This window comes from Anser anser (assembly GCF_964211835.1).
Source record: "Anser anser genome assembly, chromosome: 1".
Lineage (NCBI taxonomy): Eukaryota > Metazoa > Chordata > Aves > Anseriformes > Anatidae > Anser > Anser anser.
In genome coordinates, this window is record NC_139720.1 from 79,780,302 (window position 1) to 79,799,076 (window position 18,775).

The following is an 18,775-nucleotide window of genomic DNA, read 5'->3' on the forward strand; positions in this document are numbered from 1 at the left end:
TCTTTTGAAGTTAGATAAATTGCAGGTAAATTCAAAGCCTACCCACACCTAAAAAGCACAGCAGTACATTCTAAAATGAAATAGTCTTCAGAGGGGTAATCTTGGATTCAAATACTGGCATCATCCACTTCAAATAATGTTTTATATAAGCAAAGCAAAACCATACCCTGTTATCTATATTTTCATTCCCACAATACTGAACTACTAAAATCACTGGCACAAAATTGCAGCTTTCTTTAGCACAGTCAGCTCCATGGGCCAACTCCGAAATACCATTATCTGTAGATTCTAAAGTTGCGACTAACTTTTTCCAAGAACTGTCTGTGAAGTTCCCTAGAATGAACCCAGGCTATTTTATTTGTCATCGCCTAGGGCTATTTTTCCTTCGTTTATAAGCCTTTTTCTTTATAATTTGACAATGAAGTTAAAGAGACTGCAATCATACATGACATTGTAATCAGTTGCAATATTCCCATCATAACTTCCACATACACACACATGCCCCATGGTACAACATTTTCTGAAGAACTGTACCCCTTTCCCGGTGACAGCAGCTAATCTTCAGAAACAAAGCCATAAGGCAGGAATGGACTTACAAATTAGACTTCAGCTTAGGCCAGCTGTTTTTCTAGCATTATTCCCTCTGTGACCATCTGTCCCGCCTGCTAGTATATCTTTCCCCTCACACAGACTCTCCACTAAAATGATTTGCCATGCTGGCTGATATGCAAGTATAGATAGAAAGGAAACTGGGTTAAATCCAGTTTTGTGCCACTCAATATTTGAAGCTTTGGTAAGGGACCCACTTGACTGACAGTGTAATTTAAATCTGTCTCAAGTCTGCTTTAATTTACGCCTACTTCACCCATGACCCAAACACTACCAGAGATTGCTGCCATTCTGTCTGTCCTCCTTCTGGACTATGCCAACAAGTACAGTTACACAAGATACTCTTTTCTTTAAAGCAACTTTTGTTTTTAAATATGCTAGCACACTCTACTGAATGAATCTACTGAAATCTATCTTGTCTATATCTTAAAGGTATTTCCACAAAACTCTGCATTCCATACATGTGAAATCTTGAAGTTCCAAATCTGGATGCATGGCTGGATATATCAAAAACAGATCTTCCGGCTGAAAATTCATCCTAAAACATCATTTTGGGCAGAATTACCAGAGGGACACAATGCAAACAAATAAGGAAGAGAAGAACTGGAGAGGGTTGAGATTTGGGGAAAAAAATATCAATTACATGTTGTTACATTGTCATATCCTGCAGTCATGGGCTCTTAAGAATTTTTAGCTATTTTCAAAGGGACCAGCATCAGAATAAATCTTATCAAGGAGGCCAACACATTTTCTGCAACATTTATTTTCTATATATGGTTAAAGCCTGGAAACTAAAAGGGAAATAACTACTTAAGCATAATTCAGAAGACCGCACAACCGTGACACTACCCGAGAAATTCAGGAAGAACGTGATGGTTACAAAGTGTATCATTAGAATTTCATCTCCTGTACTGCTGACAATAGCCAGCAATAACAGGAAAGGAACTGCTGAAAAAGCACAAGTGAGGTCAACAGTTTTTGGGTAATTTTTTTTAAAAAACATCTGCAAAAGATAGACGAGGCTTTTTAAAGGTTGCAAAATAGAGAAAGCAAAGGAAAGAAAGAATTACAGATATGTGACATAAGGAATAAATACAAGAGAAGTACAAGAGAGAGGCAGAAAATAAAAAGAAATGAGAACAGAAGGTAGAACTCAAAGGACCACATTTTGATGGTCTCTGTGTTTTCAGCAGAAAATTAGAAGTTGGCATCTGTGTCCATATTCTGTTTAAAATGAGCTCTTAGTTACTAGCACTACATTCAGTAAGGAGGCAGAGGAGAAGAGTGGTATCTTAACTGAGCTCAGTTTTAAGCACAAGATTAAAGAAAAAAAAAAGAGGGATTCAATTTCATGGCAGTTCCTGGCAGCTGCTCAGCATTCCTTATTATCATAGTACTGTTTGCTCATTGAGTGCTGATAATATGCCAGAGCTGTGGTGTGCTTTAGAGTCCTTCTGAGATTCTTAGCTCTGTCATTTTGAGACCAGATGGTAAAAACTACTTTTAAACACCATTCACAATGCCAAGTTTTAACAAATAATAAAGTATAGAGTGTTACATAGACTTTGTCTGGAGAAAAACAAAAATCAAAAAAACAAAAACGAAATAAAGCCTTAATGTGGAAAAAAAATTAATCTTGCTATTGCTTTTGAAGCAGACAATTTTAAAAAAAACACTTATAATAATTATTCTTAATGATTCCTAACCTTTTAGCTAGTACATCCAATGGTAACAAATTAAAGTTCATCTTGTAACTTTCTTAATTTCTATACTGAAAACATTTTTAGCAAATGCAACTTACAGAACTACGAAATTCAAACAGTAGCTTGTCAGTAGCTAAGTATGCCTGCAAAACAATCACTAGCACATTATGGATGCTGTCTGACACCACCTACTGAAATGCTCCAGACACTCATCTTTTAGCAAACAGCATACCTTGAAAGATTCAGTCGCAAGCTTTGTTGCTTCCCCTGAACATCCTCCAGCCATGCACTCGTTCTGACAGCCCTAGAAGGAATAAAAATCAAATTCAATACTTGTTGCAGAAAGGTTAATACACATTCAGTTAATTCTTTTAGAGACAGATTAAACTGAATGATCACTCAGACTTCATCAGTAAATATATCAGCAAGACCTTTCTTTGTAGTTTCTTAGCATAATTTTCCACCTTCTAGGTTTTCAGTTTCACTTCAGTTGTGTTATTTTGTGTTACTATTTCAGGACTTCAGTAGGAGTGACAACTTCTTATGTTAGATTATTGCTCGGAAGGGTATAAATCTATGGACAACAGCATGGGTATTTCATTCCAAACTGAATAAATACATTGTGTTTTTCCACAATTTCATCAGATCCCAATTTCTCTGCTAAAGCATCCACCCCAGCAAATTTGCCTTTGCTTTTACTCAGAGAAGCCTGACTAAGCAGAATGGAAGAGAGAGGAAAACGATTTTAGTAAATCCTTTGCTAAAATAAGGCAGTGATAAGGAATGCCCACCAATAAAAATATATAATCAAAGTATTTTGAATTATCTACTATGTGAAACTTCAGAGTTCTGCCACTGACAACACTAAAAGAAAGAAAAAAAAAGCTAAAAGAAAAGGAGTGATGGTTTTAGATATCCTTCTGTTCAGCATCAGAAGGCTAACAGGGACAGGTGCGAGCAATCTATCCAAAGCCACAATCCCCAGTTCTCACAGCATCAGGATAACACCTTTGTGGACTCTCCTGCACTAGCTAGACCTTCCTTGCCAGTGGCCAGGAAAATGCATATTACACCCAACCACATGCAGGGAAGGAGACAAATACAGCCTGACAGCGTTTCTTGCTTCTGAGCAGTATCTTTGATGCCTGGTAGGATGGGCTGTGAAAGGGATGAAGGGAAGAAGAAAGGGAAGAATGGTTATAGGGCAGCATGACTGGTGAGATGGAGGGGATGGCAAAAGGGAGAACTAGCTGCTGAGATGTGGCAGAAAATGGCTGGGCCTGGGGTGAACAGCAGGCTGGTCACAGGGGCTGCCTGAAGCAGGGAGGGAAAGACAGAGGCACTAAGGGATGTTGTTGCTGAGGCCAACAGACAACGGGCTTTCAGCCCTGCAAAGAAAGGCCTTGAGAGGAGCCAGCCCGGCTCCTCACATGGTGGCTGCCTCTCACCCTCCCACCCCTCAGCTGAGCTGCATCGAGGGTGGGTGGGAAGTCCCACCCCTGGCAGGAAAGGTTTAATCCCCTAAAAAGCAGAGGTTTAATCCCCTAAAGGAAAGAGGTTCACAGGAAACCTTTTGGGGCAAAGGTTCACCTCACGGACTGACTACAAGACCTTATCCGGGGCAGCCCTCATCCTCCGAGGAGTGCTGTGTGAAGGGTGGGTGGCAGTGCCGTGGAGCCAGCTGAAGCCTGCAGCAGCCGTCATGTCCTGTGGGCATGGAGCTGCACGGGCTGCAAAGTGTGACCCCCACACAAGGCAAATAACATGATCTTTTTCCTTTCTGCAGATATTCGGAACGTGGCAAATGGAAGTGGGGGGAAAACAGTATGATCACTGAGCCGTTAATGGACAGCAGGCTTGCTAACAGCAAAAGAAAAAACAAACTCCTAGCCACAGAAGATCTCACTTCCTCCCTTTCTGTCCCAACAGCCCAGGGAGGCAATAACATCCCTCCTGCCTTTTCTAAGTATCAGCTTTAGCCCTTCTCTTCCTCTTTTATTTTTTCCTAACCCTCTACAGTAAGGCATGCAATCACAACTACAGACTCCTTCCTATCAACTAAACGAGGATCTGCTGAAAAAATCACAAATCCCTTTGTAATGTACAAACATAATTTCTATTAAAACAATATTTTTTAAAAAGTGTTTCATTTGCCATAAACCTTGGGGCAAAGGGGAGATTCTCCAGAAAAACAAATCTTTTTGGTAGAGTCTGGTCAACAGCATTTTGTATCAGACCACAGCAGAACTGAAATATTACTTAAACTGAGGGGCAGCCTGAACTAAGCACTGTATAAACAGATCCTTGTTTTCCCTGTAATTCTTCATACACCTCCAAATTCAGTGGTAAAATCCCAGGAGACCTCCATGATACCATCAGTTTATAACAGATACTTTTTCTGCAGGTCAATTAGATTAGAATAGTTCAGTTGGGAAAGGACCTGCAAAGATCATCAGGTCCAACTGCCTGACCTCTTCAGAGCCACCCAAATATTAAAGTATGTTATAGAGTGCATTATCCAAATGCCTCTTGAACACTGAGGGGCTTGGGCAATCAACCATCCCTGTAGGAAGCCTGTCCTAGCATTTGACCACCCTCACGGTAAAGACATTTTTCCTAATGCCCCGTCTGACCCTCCCCTGGTGCAGCTCTGGGCCATCCCTGTGTGCCCTGCCCTGTCCTCGGTCCCAGGGAGCAGAGACCGGCACCTCCCTCTGTGCCTCCCCTCCTCAGGGAGCTGCAGGGAGCTGAGAGGTCACCTCTTGGCCTCTCCCATCCGGACTGGACAACCCAGTGTCCTCAAAGGACATGCCTTCCAGCCCTTTCACCACCTTTGTTGCCCTTTTTTTGGATGCTTTTGAGGACCTTACCATCATTTTCATACTGAGGAGCCCCGAACCGCACATGATATTCAATGTGATGCCGCACCAATGCTAAATATAGCAGGGGAAACACCTCTTTTGACTGGCTGGCTGTGCTGTGTTCAATGTACCCCAAATGGAGTTTGCCCTCCTGGCTGCCAGGGCAAACTGCTGGCTCATGCTGAGCCTGGTGCCAACCAGCACCGCCAGGGCCCTTCTACTGAGCTGCTCCCAGCCACGCTTCTCCCAGGCTGTGCCTGTGCCCACCATCACTCCAGCACTTCCCTTTGTTGAACTTCATGCCATTGCTGACTGCCAAGTGCTCCCATCTATTTAGAGCCCTCTGCTATGCCTCTCATCCCTCCAGAGAGCCAACAGCATCTCCCAGTTTAGCATCATCATCAAACTTGCTGAGGATGCATTCAACTCCTGTACCCAGGTCGTTGCTAGAAATGTTGACTACAACCCTTTTGGCTCTCCCATCAAGCCAGTTCATCACCCAGCATGGCATGACCCTGTTTATCTCACAGCTGGACAACTTGTTCACAAGGATGCTGAGAGGGATAGTATCAAAGGCCCTTAAAATCCAAAAAAATTACATCCATGGCCTTCCCTTAACCCACTAAGCAGGTGACCTTATCACAGAAGAAGATCAAATTACTAAGACAGAACTTATTACCAAGACAAAACTAATTAAGCCAACTGATTTTACTTCACACTGCAGTGAATTAGAATGGAGGCAGAGCTGACAGGATGGTAGCTGCCAGCTGTATAAGCACTAATTTCTCCAGCAGCTCCAGCTCCATGGGTGGCTTTTCTCTAACGTCCGGTATGCAAAATTGGATTTCCTAAGAATAATTGTTGGTAAGAGCAAATACAACAGACAGTCATGATTCTTCAGTTTCTTCTCATCTCTGCTTTATGAAGTTGCCCTAAAGCAAGTGTTGACATCAGTGCAGAGAGGATAGAAGCTGGATGTTGTTTAATCTTTGCTTTCATCTCTAAAAAGATACAAAACTTTTAGGTGAATTTCAAGCGTGGACCACCTACAGGAACAGTCCCTTAGGGGCTTGATCATGTCATTCAGTTCAAGGCTCCCACTGAACTCAGTGAAGTCAACAGCTCATTTTTGGGCATGTGCCATTGGGGCCAATCCTGTTCTCCATGTAGTCATTCTTTTTTAGAGATTTAAAATATGTTTAAAGCAAGTAGCTAACTGCCTTTGTTAACCACACTGAAATTATACTGAGTTAAACCCTGAGCACTAGAAAGACATACCACAATTGCTTTCTAATTGATGGAGTCATATTTTAATGGTTCCATGGCTTTTAAATCTGAAACATGGTGTTAAATACAATAGGGAAAATTACCCCCTGGTTTAGTGCCAACTTTGCCAAGAGAGATGTGCCAAGCATAAATTTGCCCTTTGTTGTTAATAGCATGGTAGATTTAAAAACTGCATCCATTAAAACACTGATGTTATCCTAAAGATAAATTTGAGCCACAGGGTCAATGTTTCCTCAAAAGTGACTCAGGTCTGTAAAACCCTTGTAAGCCCGAAATATCAAGATGCTTTACACAAGCATAACTTCATAAGTTGTAGCATAGAGCTAGCAACATTTTCTTTATGTTACATGTAACTGTTCTTTGTAAATTTTAAATAGTACAGTATTTCACAGTTTTCCCTAAAAAATACTGGATAATTTTGAAATTGCACACTGTTTTTTTTTCATTACCATAGAGCCTGTATGAGAAAAGAGAGTGACATATTACACTCCAGATTAATTTTTGTTTAAAATTGTGTTTTAAGTGTCCCTGTACCATTGAGAAATGCAACTAAAATAAAGACCTGGTAATGAATAATTTATCATTTATTTTTATAGAGGAGCTCAATGGTATAGTAATTCTTGCAAATCCTTTGGTGTTTACAAAACTAAACACAATAAACTTGGTTGGATAAAAGTACCTCCTCACATTAGTACATAATTCCAATTCCAATCAAATAACAACAATAAAATCTAAGATATGTAAGATATAAGCTTTATTGTAAGGATTAGTCTCTTTCCAGTAAGTGAAGGACCACTGTGTGTAACTTAACTGCACTTTTGGAAATTCTATGCTTCACAGTTGTCACCTGCACATCTCTTAGAGCTTCCCCAAACCTGAACATTTACCTCCTGCATTTGGCCCTCAGACTCCTTTAGACATGAGAATTTTCAACACCTTTTAGCATCAGGATGCTCCAATCAATGCTTCTTGGCTTTCCCTGCTGTCTTTGCACACATTCTGACTGTTACTCTGTTACAGACATGAGACCTTGTAGCAAAAATACTGACCTGCGATCAACTTCACTATTGCCATTTTGTCATGCATCTAGTTATGCTCATCTTTTATGGTGTCCTTTTGTTGCTCATGGCTTCTTCAAATCAGAGAATCCACCTTTTTAATGCAGACAGATTGCTCATCCTTTAGCTGAAAGAACCTTCTGCTACAAAAATCGGCCTGTAGTCTGCCTAAACACTCCCAAGACTTCTGAGACTACACGTCTTATTTTCTCCTGTGATCTCACACTAGATAGCTTTTGAGACACAGCGGTAGCATCAATGTTTTCATTCTCACTTGGGATTATCTATTCTATAAAGAGTGATTCTATCCGATCCTTTGTCAAACTGCTCTTCTTAGGCTTTAGCTACCCCATTATGCTGTAGGCTGGTCCTGTTATGAAATAGAAACTGAAGATTACCAGAAGCCTCACTTATTTTTAAGTGCTCACTTATTTTTTCTGTGTTGTTCCGTAACTCTTCTCAGCACTGGGGAACAGAAAGCTTTCCCCAGTGGAAGGCAGGAGTAAAGAAATAGATTGCAAATTATATCTATAGAGTTCACTCTTTCAGCTAGGAGGTTATACTGGCTGCTTTTCAAAACAATTAAAGATTTGCAGCTTCACAAACTCCTTCACCATCTTTTTGGTTTCATCTCCCCCACAGAACTGATGCACTGCTGATCTTCATCAACACTCAGTTCTTTCTTAGGCAGTGTTCTCAGGGCTACTAGTATTTGAGTATTACAAAAAGGAACTTGTCATTCAAGTTCAGCTTTCTTGATAAAATGATTTGGGGACATTTAGTACCAAATTCTGTGCGAACACCTCTGTGAATGCTGTCAGTGTGCCCAAGTCAGCCTGCAGACAGCTCTGATTACTCCACACTAAGTCAGAATTTTACCAATAGCTCCAGTGCCCTGGTGAGAGTACTGGTGGCAGCAGGGAACACCAGACACCCAACTCCATTCTGCTGCTGCCTACAAAGGAATTGCAGTCAGTGTTTTGTTGGCAGGAGGTGGCTATTCATGAAGGACAAGAATGCAAAGAAGCCAAAGACACTCAGCTATGGTTGTATATGGTTCCTTATACTGAGGTGACCCCATCTCCTGCTACGCAGAGAAACTGAAAACCAATACTATCCGGCAGCAGTCACCAGGCCCCAGTGAAGATGAAATGGAACATTCATCTCAGTCAGACGTCATATGAAAAACAGTTTTCAATTAAAAAAAAAGTCCTCTCTGAGACATTTCTCCAAGCTCAGTGTCTTACTGTTCTTCCCCATGCTTGCTTCTGGCAATTAAGTGTCTAAGAAATATTTCACGCTCAGATTTACACAGGAGGATAATGAAATTACAGTATTTATTAAAATCTATGAATCTAGCAAATCGGTAAGTTTAATACATGACTTATACAATGGTACTGCCTATAGACAAGCTAAATTAAGCATGTGATGACAGGTACTCCTTCATTGAAAACCACAGAAATCAGAGTTATCTTTCTGTTCCAGATATAAAATAGAGTGCAATGTACACATATGCCACATATTCTGTGTATTGCTGCAGTCATATAGAATATTTCCATGTTTTTAAAACAGTTTTCAACTACCTCTAGGAAATGTTATATGATTTGACAGCCACAACACATAGAAGATGATTTTGCAGAAAAAAACATTAATGATCATAGCTTTTTTTTAAAAAAGAAATAAAAATAAAAATAAAAAAGGAAAAAAATGAAAAATAAAAAAAGGAAAAAAAAAGAATGACCCACTGTCTGACAGAGAAATTCTTAATAGTGCTGTAGGACTGAGTCAAACAACACTGTATTTGATATCAACTAAAAAGACATTTACTTAATGACCATTATGAAAGACTTGTACAGCCTAGGAAGCTCATTTATGGAACCTAACAGCCAGACATATCTACTTCAGATGTCATAGGAGTAGTTGCATGATCTAAAAATATTTTAAAAGCGTCTTTGTGTTGTATGTATATGAATATGTGCATACACAAGTGTGTGTTACAATGCCATCATCACCAAGTAAGTTCATCAGACTGGGTTATTCACATGATAGCATGTCTTACTATACACTACCATCACAAAGCTTATTCTCACAACTTCTTTTACATCTACTCTTTTCAAAATCAACAAAACAGAAGGAGCAGGAAGACTAATTCTTAAATGGTGTTTCTAACCACTCATCAAACCAGAGATCTTAGACTTATATTTTTGTTGGGTCAGAGCACTCTGTATATTGGCTCAATGGTCTTCAATGATGTATTCAAAGAACATGGACTGAGCAACTCCACTGATACACCTCAATGTATACACAGATCAGCACCAAGGAAACAAACAAAGAACAATTCAGCATGGGCAATTTCAGTGCTTAGCTTTTCACTTAGTTCACCAAGAATCAAGAGTGCTGATTTCTGCGCTTCCCCTTCTTTAAGAGTACTCTTATCTGTCATATCTGCACTGATGTCTTGTTAGCTGGGTGTTGCCACCTTACCATGGCTGCTTTCATCCCCATTCCTTGAGCTGGCACTAATGTTAATTACACAGAGAAGCAGCATAGTAGCAGCATACAATAAAGGAGAATAAAATACGACTATCATATCTGAAAAAGAAAGATTCCACTTAATTTAATCATGATCTTTATGATTTTGCATCAGAGTGAAAGCATCAGAGGTCAGAATATACAAAAGTTTATCTAAGACAGCTGCACTGCATAAAGTAAGATTGAATTGAAATAGATTATCATTAAAGCACTCCAAGTGCAGGCACTTATTTCTTGGCTTGAGTATTTTGTTTAGTTTAATATAAAGAAATTTAAGTAGCTTAACCAAACTAAAATATACCCCTCTTGAAACAAATATCACTGTTTTTATTACGTTTAAATAAAAGACTATTTAGTTTATATGAACACAACTTATTGGTTAGAAAAGACTTAAAACAATGATCATAAATTAGTGGAAATATTCAGTTAATCTGTCCAAGAGTCATATTTAGTATCATTAATAGCTATATCAGAGCTCTAAAAGCAGACTAAAATGGCGTCACAAGATTAAATAAATGCAGGCTACATTGCCAATATAGAGTCACTGCTGTCAGCACTCTAGGGAGAAACATGTCTAGGAAAAAATGCCAGTTCTTTGACTCAGTGTTTAAATTGATATCTGAGTAAGTTCAGTAACGTCTAATCCATTGTACAAGAAAGCTTATATCAGTTCACCTGGAAGGCAAAGTGAAGAATAACGATTTCTGAAACCTCCAAAAATGCATGCTTGACAAACTGGTTTATCAGTAAGGCTAGAGGGCAGAAATGAGTTCAGCACAAACACAATAATTAATATAGTCTATTAACTCACAGATTAGATAGCAGAACCTAACTAAGGATCTATTCATCTTCAGGCTAAAGTTTTAGTTTTGTTTTGTTGTTTGTTTTTTGTTTTTTTTCCAGATATTTCAAAAAATTAACAAGATGAGCTCTGAAATACGCAACATGGAGTCTAGAAGGTGATCATTCCCTTTTGAAAAGCATTGAAAGCTATCATCACTTCGATCCAACAGAGGACATAAATCAGCCATACATCTCTGTTCAACAGTTAGATCTGTCTTGATACATTTCCTGTACAACCATACAATCCTACTTCCTATTTTCTTTACAGAAACAGGTAAGTTCTCTAAAGAAATCCTCTTTGCAAATAACCTCCAAATGCAATCTGCTTTAACCTTGTTTTCTAAGCCAACTGCTCATTCTGTTCACATTGGTTTTCCTCCCTGTGACCCTCCTGTTGCTCTGTCAGTCTCCAGTGCCATTTTCTCTGTCCTCATCCTCTTGCTCAGACCCATCCCTTCTGATAAAAGAAAACAGTCTTGTACTATTAGGAGAACAGGCAGATGATCTAATAGGTCTATTCCATCTCTAACTCCTATGAACAGTGCCTCTGACTGCCTCTTTTGTTGATTTGTTTGTCCACTCTAGCATTAATTAGGTTTTAACAAGTGCATTGTTTGCTAGAATAGCATAAAGAAAAACATTAAAGCAGCCAGCTGGATCTAGTTGACCTATAAATTCATCCACCTGTTTTCTAAACAGATAGAGTCTTATGGCTATATGATATGGTTAGTGCTCAAACAAAATAAACAAAAATCCTGAAAGTCACCATGGGTTTATTGTGTTTAGGCCCTGTTCTCATTGATATGAGATCCTTTACATCATGCTGGGACAGAAAACAGCATAAATGCTATTTAATACTCTCTCCTACAGCTGTAAAGGACTTTGCTGTTAACCACAAGGAAGCTCGTGCTCATTACCTTTTCTCTGTTTTTCCCTTTGCTTATCTATTCCATAATGTCAGGTACTAAATTAAAGTCTTAAGATTTAATAGCAACGTTAACCAGAGCTACAGGATAAATTTTTAACTACATTGTTACACTAACAAGGTTGGCCTAAGCACAATAAAAATTATTCTGCTTATTTTCCTCAGGCATCCAGCATAGGTTATACTGTCCATATTTTGTATATTGGTACAGCCATACAGGTCAAGCAGAGATCTAACTTAAAGATGCATAAAATATGTCTTATAATTTATTTGTTAAGTTCTCAGATGGTAGAAAGTACACAGAGATCCTGCAGCTGATGACCAAGGATAGTGGCTTGATGTAATTACCAAATGATAATGTGAAAAAGATGAATGCATACACAGCAGAAACAAACAAAATCTTTGTCTGAAGAGTTACTGAGGGTGTACAACTGGAAGTAGACAATTTAGTGGGGAAAACCAAAGCTGCAGTTTGCAAAGAAATCACTGTAGACTCTAAGGAGAAAAAACAAAACAGCACAAACAAAAAATAAAACAAAAATCACAGCAGATACAGTGATGAATTTCAAGATGAGAACTGACACGTTTAAAGAAAAACACTAGCAGATGAAATCCTGTATATAAGGCCATACTCCTGTTTCCAGTCTTGCTTATAACTACAGTTGCACCAAATATAGGGTCAGACCTGAATCACTGGCATGTATAAGGGGTCATTTGTAGCTATTCTCAGAGTACTTAGACCGTGTCCCATTTAAGTCCATTTTCCACTGGAATAAAGGTTTACATAAGACACTGAGCAATGATGAATCACACACTGAAAACAGAAGCTCTGGGGAAATAATAAAAAGCTTTTGGAGTTACTTTTTGCCCCCAGAAGTCCTGCATATACTCCCACTAGAAATAATAAAACAGTAACTTACACAGCTGGCTTTCGAGTAACAGTACAATAAAACATTATGCAACAGTGCACATGGTTGCTGGTCTGTAAAGGACAGACGTATGCTGGCTTGTTATCACATTTAACCCTGATAACTTTGCACAGCCTATTTAATTCATCACTGAGTATCAAATACCAGTGGTGCAAAAGCATGAGAAGCATGACTTTCTGAATTGCGTGAGGCTTTTGGTGCAGTTATAGCCTGTTCCCTGCTCCCCAAGCAGTTTGTTTAGCTGTTATGTATCCAACAGATGAAGCTGATAAAGCATGGCAGCAGCTATCTAACCTGGGATCCGAATGGGCTCGATACCGCAGGTACACTCCACCCGTCTATTCAGAGGAGAATTTGGTATTAACGTGCCTCTTTAGCTACATTGGTCTTTTCAAACAGCTGAGCAGAGTCCCTGTTTTTTGCTTGCAGGCAGAACTGGGCACACCTAGATATATGTTCTGCCTAGATGCCTGGCCACAATGCTGCAGGAAGACTATGGCTTGAGCTTTCAAAGCTTACAATGAATTGAGTGATCTAGTAGGTATCTTGAGATGCATGACAAAAGCCAGGGTAGAAATCACTCTCCCCACCTTCCCCTCCCCCCCCCCCCCCCCCCCAAAAAAAAACAAAAAAAAAACCACAAAGCTTTGGCTCGAGGTGTTGCAAATACTGTGCTTTTTCTTGAGTTCTGATGGTGGGCTAGTCCCTACAATGCTTGCAGTTATTTTACTCTCCTTGTTTCAGATAAAGAACTGAGACCTCCATTATTTATAATCTTTAAACAAATCTTCTCACTGTAATACCTGAAAGCCTTAAAAATTTATCCTGTCTTTACAGTCACAACACCTAACTGAAGGAAGATAGAAATCTCTCTTATACAGACAGGAAATTTAGACATGGCTTGTCCCGTCAGCACACCTCACGCATGTTGGCTGTTGCTTCAGAGAATTCCTTGGGAGGCTGACAGATGCTGGCACAGGGCGTGCACAGCTCCCCAGGAACTGAATCTACAGCTCCTCTTCCTTATGCAGACAAACCCATCACATCCATTACAGTTCTTCTCAAGGGAGAACAAGTGGAAATTATTGATGTGGTTTTGGCTGTGCACTTTTCACATGCAGCTGTGCCCTACGCAAGATTCTTGTATAACAGCACAGAGGTGATGGCTGCCGAGGTCCTGTCTATACTAGCTCTGGTGGGTTTTCAACTTGGCATAATTGGTCTGAAGTAATGGGAGATTTCTTCCTGGCTGTTAGCAATGCCTGGACTATATCCTTGTGACGTGTCCTTTGCTGTGCGTTCAAACACTGACTTAATTAACTGGACTCAATTCAACAAAGTAGAAAGGAAGTTGAAGCCTTTCTTCTGGCGTAAAGGGAACGAGGAACAGAGATAACCTGCAAAGAAAGTTCTAGGAACATGGTTAAAGACAGCATCTATGCCAATGCTTGCTTTCTTATTTGAATTAACAGCAAGGTGCAGAGAAGGCACGTGTTTGTGTGATAGACATCCAGTTTAGAATATGTTAGGAACTTCTCTTGTTTTACAGTCTTTATGAGTTTAGTAAGAGGTAGTAAGCATAACCCACCACACCAAGCAAATGTAAATGGTGACGTGGAAGCTTACCAACGACCCACAAAAAGCACAACTACATTTCTATCAAACATTGCTTCCTCGAGTGTGGAAAAACATAAGATGAGAAACATAAATCAAGATAACAGCTACAAAAAAATGTTTTTACAGATGACATCTGCTCAAAAGAGGTAAAGTCTATTAGACTAGTGACAAAACTAAATACTCCACCTGCTTAGTGTATATTCAACTGTGTAACGACACTAAGATTGGAAAAAACAGGCATCATAACACTCCAAAATTTTCACTGTAATGCTTTAGCATAAAAGTTACCCTACATGTCCTCTCTGAACTCCCTGTGAGCAAGTACTTCATCTGAAATCACTTATTATTTTTTGACAGTGCCCAGAGCAAACTGGATTCTGTCAAGGGAACTCAAGAGCAAAATAACACTCAGCACATTAAAAGTGTCCTTGAAAAAGTATGGTCACAGATGAGGTATTTGTAGAGGTAGCAGCATTAAGCTCACGTTAAGCACACAAAGCAACCATCTCTGCCAAAATTACAGCATGGTAAAAGGTCATCACAAGTTAAGAGCGATACAGTCTCTCTTAGAAAAATTATAACTTTAGTACTAGTCCCCTTTTGTAATATGTCAAAGATAATAAACAGACCTATTGCAGTTAATGCAGACTTGTTCTCTTATGATTCAAGATTGTATCAATAATCAACCAGCCCTACTCTGCTCAATCTACTGTGATAAATGACTTATTTATAACACCCCCCATGAACCAAGGATTTTGTCCAGCTTCAACCCACATGAACAGTAATGCTCTTGACTAGAATGTCCCCATCGTTTCTGAATTAATGAAGCTAGTAAACATCTTAAAATACTTTAGAACTGGATCTGATTTGTCCTGTTGGAATCCAGTCCACCTGGGAATGGCAGGACAGAACATGAACTTTACATATGTGTCACAATAAGTATTTTGGCTAACTGACAAGACAAAAATTAAAAAATAAAAATTAAAAATGCTGGCTACAGAAGAACCACTTAAAAGAAGATCCAAAAAGAAACATTTGCAAATGCAGCATTTCCAGGTTACTGGAGAACCAGAAATGAATGCTGATGTTACTGATGGCTTCAAGAAGAGAATCAACCTGTAAATGTTCAAATCCTCTAATGGTACAGACCCTTGTCAATTTGAAAAAACATTGGCTACAGAAGTTGTCTTTTATTCCATGGCCGTAGAATGGATTGGGACATAGCACAGGATCAGATTTAGAAAAAAGCACTTATTTAGAAAAAGTTAGAAGGATCTGGAAAGAAGAAAAAGTGAACTGAACCCAATATAGTTGAACAACCAAATGGACTTCCCTTATGGTTACAGAATTAAGACACTTCCCAGCATGTGAAAGCTACTTTTGTTTGTCTCCCAAACTGTAACTTCTCTTTCTAAAGACAGTTAATCCAGTTTAAGGCAGAGTCTGCAATTTAGTTCTCATGTACATATAAATAGGTTACTGGCATATTGGCATATTATATTTGCTTAGAAAGCTTGTGGTAGACAAGTGCCTCAAATATATAAGCATGTGAATACGGTGTAATTTTTTTTTTTCTGTGTGCATGCATCTGTACAGCTATGGCAGAAATTGTGCTTGTGTAGTCACTGTATGCTACTGGAAGTTATGACATACCTCTTCCCTTGCTATGGCCAGTTCCTACTAGTACAACGATCCTTGTTTAAAGAATTATTCTTAAAATACATTGTAAGGGAAAAAAAAAAACAACTTATTCTGCTTGTAAGAAAAAGTACTACCTTGGCTCTCCAATGTAAATGGGGAAAAAAGCATGCTACTTCAAGGGAAGATGTTGCGAGTATAGGGGAGAGGTAGAGTCTTCTTCGCTGATAGAGCATTAATAAACTGTACCATGGATCCTAGTGACGTAATTAAAATGATAAGACTCCTGAAAAAAAAAAGGCCCAAATAAAGTAAAATACTTGCGAAAAGACTTGCCAACATTACTGTTCAATCTTTTTTTTTCGGGGGGGGGGGGGAAATACTAGAGAAGAACAAGGTATTACTACTACAGCAACATGATAAAGAAGTGATCTTTCAAAAAGAAATCTGTCTAGTGTCGTGACTTTGAGAACCATCTTTGCACAGAGTTCTTTGCAGACCGTTAAAAGGCTAGCAAGCCCTCAACAGACATGTACCAATCTGCACTACTATGTCAAAGACTAAGACCAGGTAAAAATGTATCTTAGTTCAGAAGTTTTTCTACTGGGGAACTCCTTGCAGAGTCCAGAATCACAGGAAGACCCGAGCTGTAGAGGTCTCCAGCCCAACCTCCTGTTCTAAACGGTGTCAGCTCTGAGCTCAGACCAGGTTTCTCAGGGCTTTATCCACTTGGGTCTTGAAAGCCCACAGGGAAAGAGACCATGGAGCTTCCCTCAGCAACCCATCCCACTGCCTGACTGTCGTTCCCCATATCCAGTCTGAGATTCTCCTGTTTCAGTTTATGCTGGAGTATCACAGTATCACAGATTTCTAGGTTGGAAGAGACCTCAAGATCATCGAGTCCAACCTCCGACCTAACACTAAGTACTCCACTAAACCATATCGCTAAGCTCTACATCTAAACGTCTTTTAAAGACCTCCAGGGATGGTGACTCCACCACCTCCCTGGGCAGCCCGTTCCAATGCTTAATAACCCTTTCGGTAAAGAAGTACTTCCTAACATCCAACCTAAAACTCCCCTGTCGCAACTTTCGCCCATTCCCCCTCGTCCTGTCACCAGGCACGTAGGAGAACAGACCAACCCCCACCTCTTTACAGCCTCCTTTAAGGTAACTGTAGAGAGCGATAAGGTCGCCCCTGAGCCTCCTCTTCTCCAGGCTGAACAAGCCCAGCTCCCTCAGCCGCTCCTCGTAAGACTTGTTCTCCAGACCCCTCACCAGCTTGGTCGCCCTTCTCTGGACTCGCTCGAGCACGTCCATGTCCTTCCTGTAGCGAGGGGCCCAAAACCAAACACAGTACTCAAGGTGCGGCCTCACCAGAGCTGAGTACAGGGGCACAATCACTTCCCTAGACCTGCTGGCCACACTGCTTCTTATGCAGGCCAGGATGCTGTTGGCCTTCTTGGCCACCTGGGCACACTGCTGGCTCATATTCAGCCGACTATCAACCAATACTCCCAGGTCCTTCTCGGCCAGGCAGCTTTCCAGCCACTCATCTCCCAGCCTGTAGCGCTGCTTGGGGTTGTTGCACCCCAGGTGCAGGACCCGGCACTTGGCCTTGTTGAACTTCATACAGTTGACCTCAGCCCATCGCTCCAGCCTATCCAGATCCTCCTGCAGAGCCTTCCTGCCCTCGAGCAGATCGACACACGCACTTAGCTTGGTGTCATCTGCAAACTTACTGAGGGTGCACTGGACGCCCTCATCCAGATCATCGATAAAGATATTAAAGAGGACCGGTCTTGTCCTCCTGCCATATATCATTACTGAGCCTGTGCCTATCTCCTTGATTTGCCTTGAGATTTTGGAAGGCTGCTATTAGGTCCCCCCAAATCCTCCTCTTCTCCTGAAGAAGTCCAGTTCTCTCAGTCCCTCAATGCTAAAGTTTAAGAAAGTTAATTCTTGGTAAGGATAATCCAAATTCAAGCATTTATTACAGAAGTGATGACACTAAGAGAACAATCAAAAAATTAAACAAGTGGCACTGATCTCTCTGAACGCTGGTGGAAATGAGTAGAATCAGCACCTTGCTGAATTAAGCCTTACTCGTTTACCAGGGAAAACAATCTGTCTTCTGTGCTTACAATGAATGCTTTTATCAAGTGGTGTACAAAATGCTCTAATAGGCAAACTGAATTAGCAATAGCTGTGTACCTGCTAAGACGTCATATGGTGCACTTCAGGTGTACCTTAAAATAAAGCCTGGAACAAACAGCAGACCTCAAGGGAAGAAAAGTAAATGAGTAACTCTGTTGCAGGTTATTATGACATTAGTTTGTAAAAACAATAAGAAGATATGGGCCAAGATGCACAAGACAGATGGGTAGAACTTCTTGACTGTTTTAAAGATAACATGAATTGAACAATTGAAATCAACTCTTTTGGATCATTTAATACACACATGAAGGGGAAACATTAGGCCTTTCTGTAAGCATAATATTGGATTTTCATTTGCAACAGCATATGTTAATATTTGCTAAATTGCCCTTCTACAACAGGTGCTCTGTTTTATGAGGTAATATTGACTGTCCCTTTAATGGATAGTCATAAAGTAATAAAATTGTTTCCAAGGTAAATGAGACCACCCATCCATTTAATCCTAATGTAAAAAGTGGAAGTATCGAGTTGCAGGCATGCGAGTGACTATGAATAATGAATTACGGTCAGGTACTACTCTGATCTGTGCCCAAGGATCACCAGAATTTAGATACTCA

General features: G+C 40.1%; 1 protein-coding gene and 1 long non-coding RNA gene across 3 annotated transcripts in view; one reads left to right on the forward strand and one right to left on the reverse strand.

The window, feature by feature from the left end:
- The window catches only part of BCAT1 (branched chain amino acid transaminase 1), a 67,460-nt gene that overhangs the window by 45,648 nt on the left and 3,037 nt on the right, over window positions 1-18,775 (reverse strand). For both annotated transcript variants that reach the window (XM_083820735.1, XM_083820737.1), the window contains one exon: window positions 2,545-2,616. In XM_083820735.1, coding sequence (XP_083676861.1) covers window positions 2,545-2,616 — 72 coding nt within the window. Of the gene's footprint in view, window positions 1-2,544; window positions 2,617-18,775 lie in introns of those variants that run through there.
- On the forward strand, window positions 2,631-4,884 carry LOC310892657. The gene is made up of 2 exons (XR_014578292.1): window positions 2,631-3,968; window positions 4,099-4,884. It is a non-coding gene; the product is annotated as an uncharacterized lncRNA (long non-coding RNA).